The sequence below is a fragment of the Buceros rhinoceros genome, unplaced genomic scaffold (genome assembly GCF_000710305.1).
Source record: "Buceros rhinoceros silvestris isolate BGI_N320 unplaced genomic scaffold, ASM71030v1 scaffold21776, whole genome shotgun sequence".
NCBI lineage: Eukaryota > Metazoa > Chordata > Aves > Bucerotiformes > Bucerotidae > Buceros > Buceros rhinoceros.
In genome coordinates, this window is record NW_010417224.1 from 3,135 (window position 1) to 4,655 (window position 1,521).

The 1,521-nt window shown below is 57.3% G+C and overlaps 1 protein-coding gene across 1 annotated transcript in view; it reads left to right on the forward strand.

Annotated features, from left to right (window-relative positions):
• Positions 1–921: 921 nt before the first annotated feature.
• Positions 922–1,521, forward strand: part of LOC104495200 (nuclear respiratory factor 1-like) — a gene marked incomplete at its 3' end in the record, with an annotated part of 3,373 nt that continues 2,773 nt past the window's right edge. Inside the window, exon 1 of the mRNA XM_010138139.1 lies at positions 922–1,082. Within this exon, the coding sequence (XP_010136441.1) occupies positions 951–1,082 (132 nt within the window). The remainder of the gene's footprint in view (positions 1,083–1,521) is intronic.

Here is a 1,521-nt window from a genome sequence, read left to right on the forward strand (position 1 = left end):
CCATTTATAATCCCGGGGTTTGATACGGCTGCTCTGAGATGGCTCAGGGTGTCTGTGGAGTAGGGGAGCTCCCTTCCTCTGCCAGACTGGTGTCACGGCGGTTTAGGCCACACTCCCTGCGCTAACGCGGGAATGGACTCGTAACTGAGTCCATTTACGGCTTGGAGCCCATTTCCTGACTGGAACCAGGACGTCATTGACGCAGGATCGTGGCTGGGAGGGATGGACACCCTTACGGCAGGAGACCAGTGCTGGATGAGAAGTTCTCCATGTCCCTGCGAGCTGGGACCATGACGTGGCTGTGGCAGCAGTCGATGCTGATCCATGGCTGTGCCCCAGAGCCCTCCACGTGCATCTCGGGCTTGTCAGGTGGCCCGAGGACTCCCAGCGGCGCTGTCACAAGCTCCAGTGACTCGCTGTTACAGCCGTGAAGGGGAGCAGGGGCTGTTCTGAAATACAGCCATGCAGCTTCAAGTTAACGTGGTTTTCACTGATGTCCGTGGTCGTGAGTGCTCTTCCTCCTCCTCCTCGGTTTCTGCAGCTGAACAAGCCTTTTCCTGAGGCTCCGTGCAGTCCCCGGGACTACAAACTAGTGTGTCATAAAACCCTGTGTGAGGTTTGTCTTTCTTTGATAACCCTACAGCTATTGCTTGCTCTAGGGGACCTACCTGCTTGGTTTGCTTTTCAAGTCTATTTTTAAGCTATCGTCTCCCAGTGGTAAAGGTGGTCTAAAAGATGCTAAGCAGCTCTTACATGAGCCTTGGGAGAAGGTGGTGATGTATTTGTCCACCTTCCTGAGGCGTTCAGGCCTACAGCTTCCAACAGGATGCAACATAAATGTCCTAACTTTGTACCATGCACCTCAAAACCACCAGAGACACAAGTTCCTCAAACCTCTCACCCCTCCTGCGCTTCTGTTCCAGGCTCAGCTGCGAGCTTTCATCCCCGAGATGCTGAAGTATTCCACAGGGCGTGGGAAACCAGGCTGGGGCAAGGAAAGCTGCAAGCCCATCTGGTGGCCCGAGGACATTCCATGGGCCAACGTTCGCAGCGATGTCCGCACAGAGGAGCAGAAGCAGCGGGTGCGTATCTCCCTTGTCTGTCTGCCGTCAGGCTGAGCACAGAGGCTGGCTTCAGGGTCTGTAGCACAATGTGGTGAGGAGCGACTGAGGGACCTGGGGGTGCTGAGCCTGGAGCAAAGGAGGCTCCGGGGAGACCTTCTCGCTCTCAACAGCTCCCTGACAGGAGGTTGGAGTGAGGAGGGGGGTGTCGGTTTCTTCTCCCCAGGAACAAGCGGCAGGACGAGAGGAACCAGCCTCGAGTTGTTCCAGGGTACGTTGAAGTTGGCCTTGAGGACCAATTTCTGTCCCGTTGGGGCTGTCCTAGCGTGTCCCAGGCTGCCCAGGGTGGTGGTGGAGCCCCCATCCCTGGAGGGGTTTCCCAGCCGTGTGGAGGTGCTGCTGAGGGACAGGGGGCAGGGGGGACCTGGCAGTGCTGGGGGATGGGGGCACTCGAGGAGAT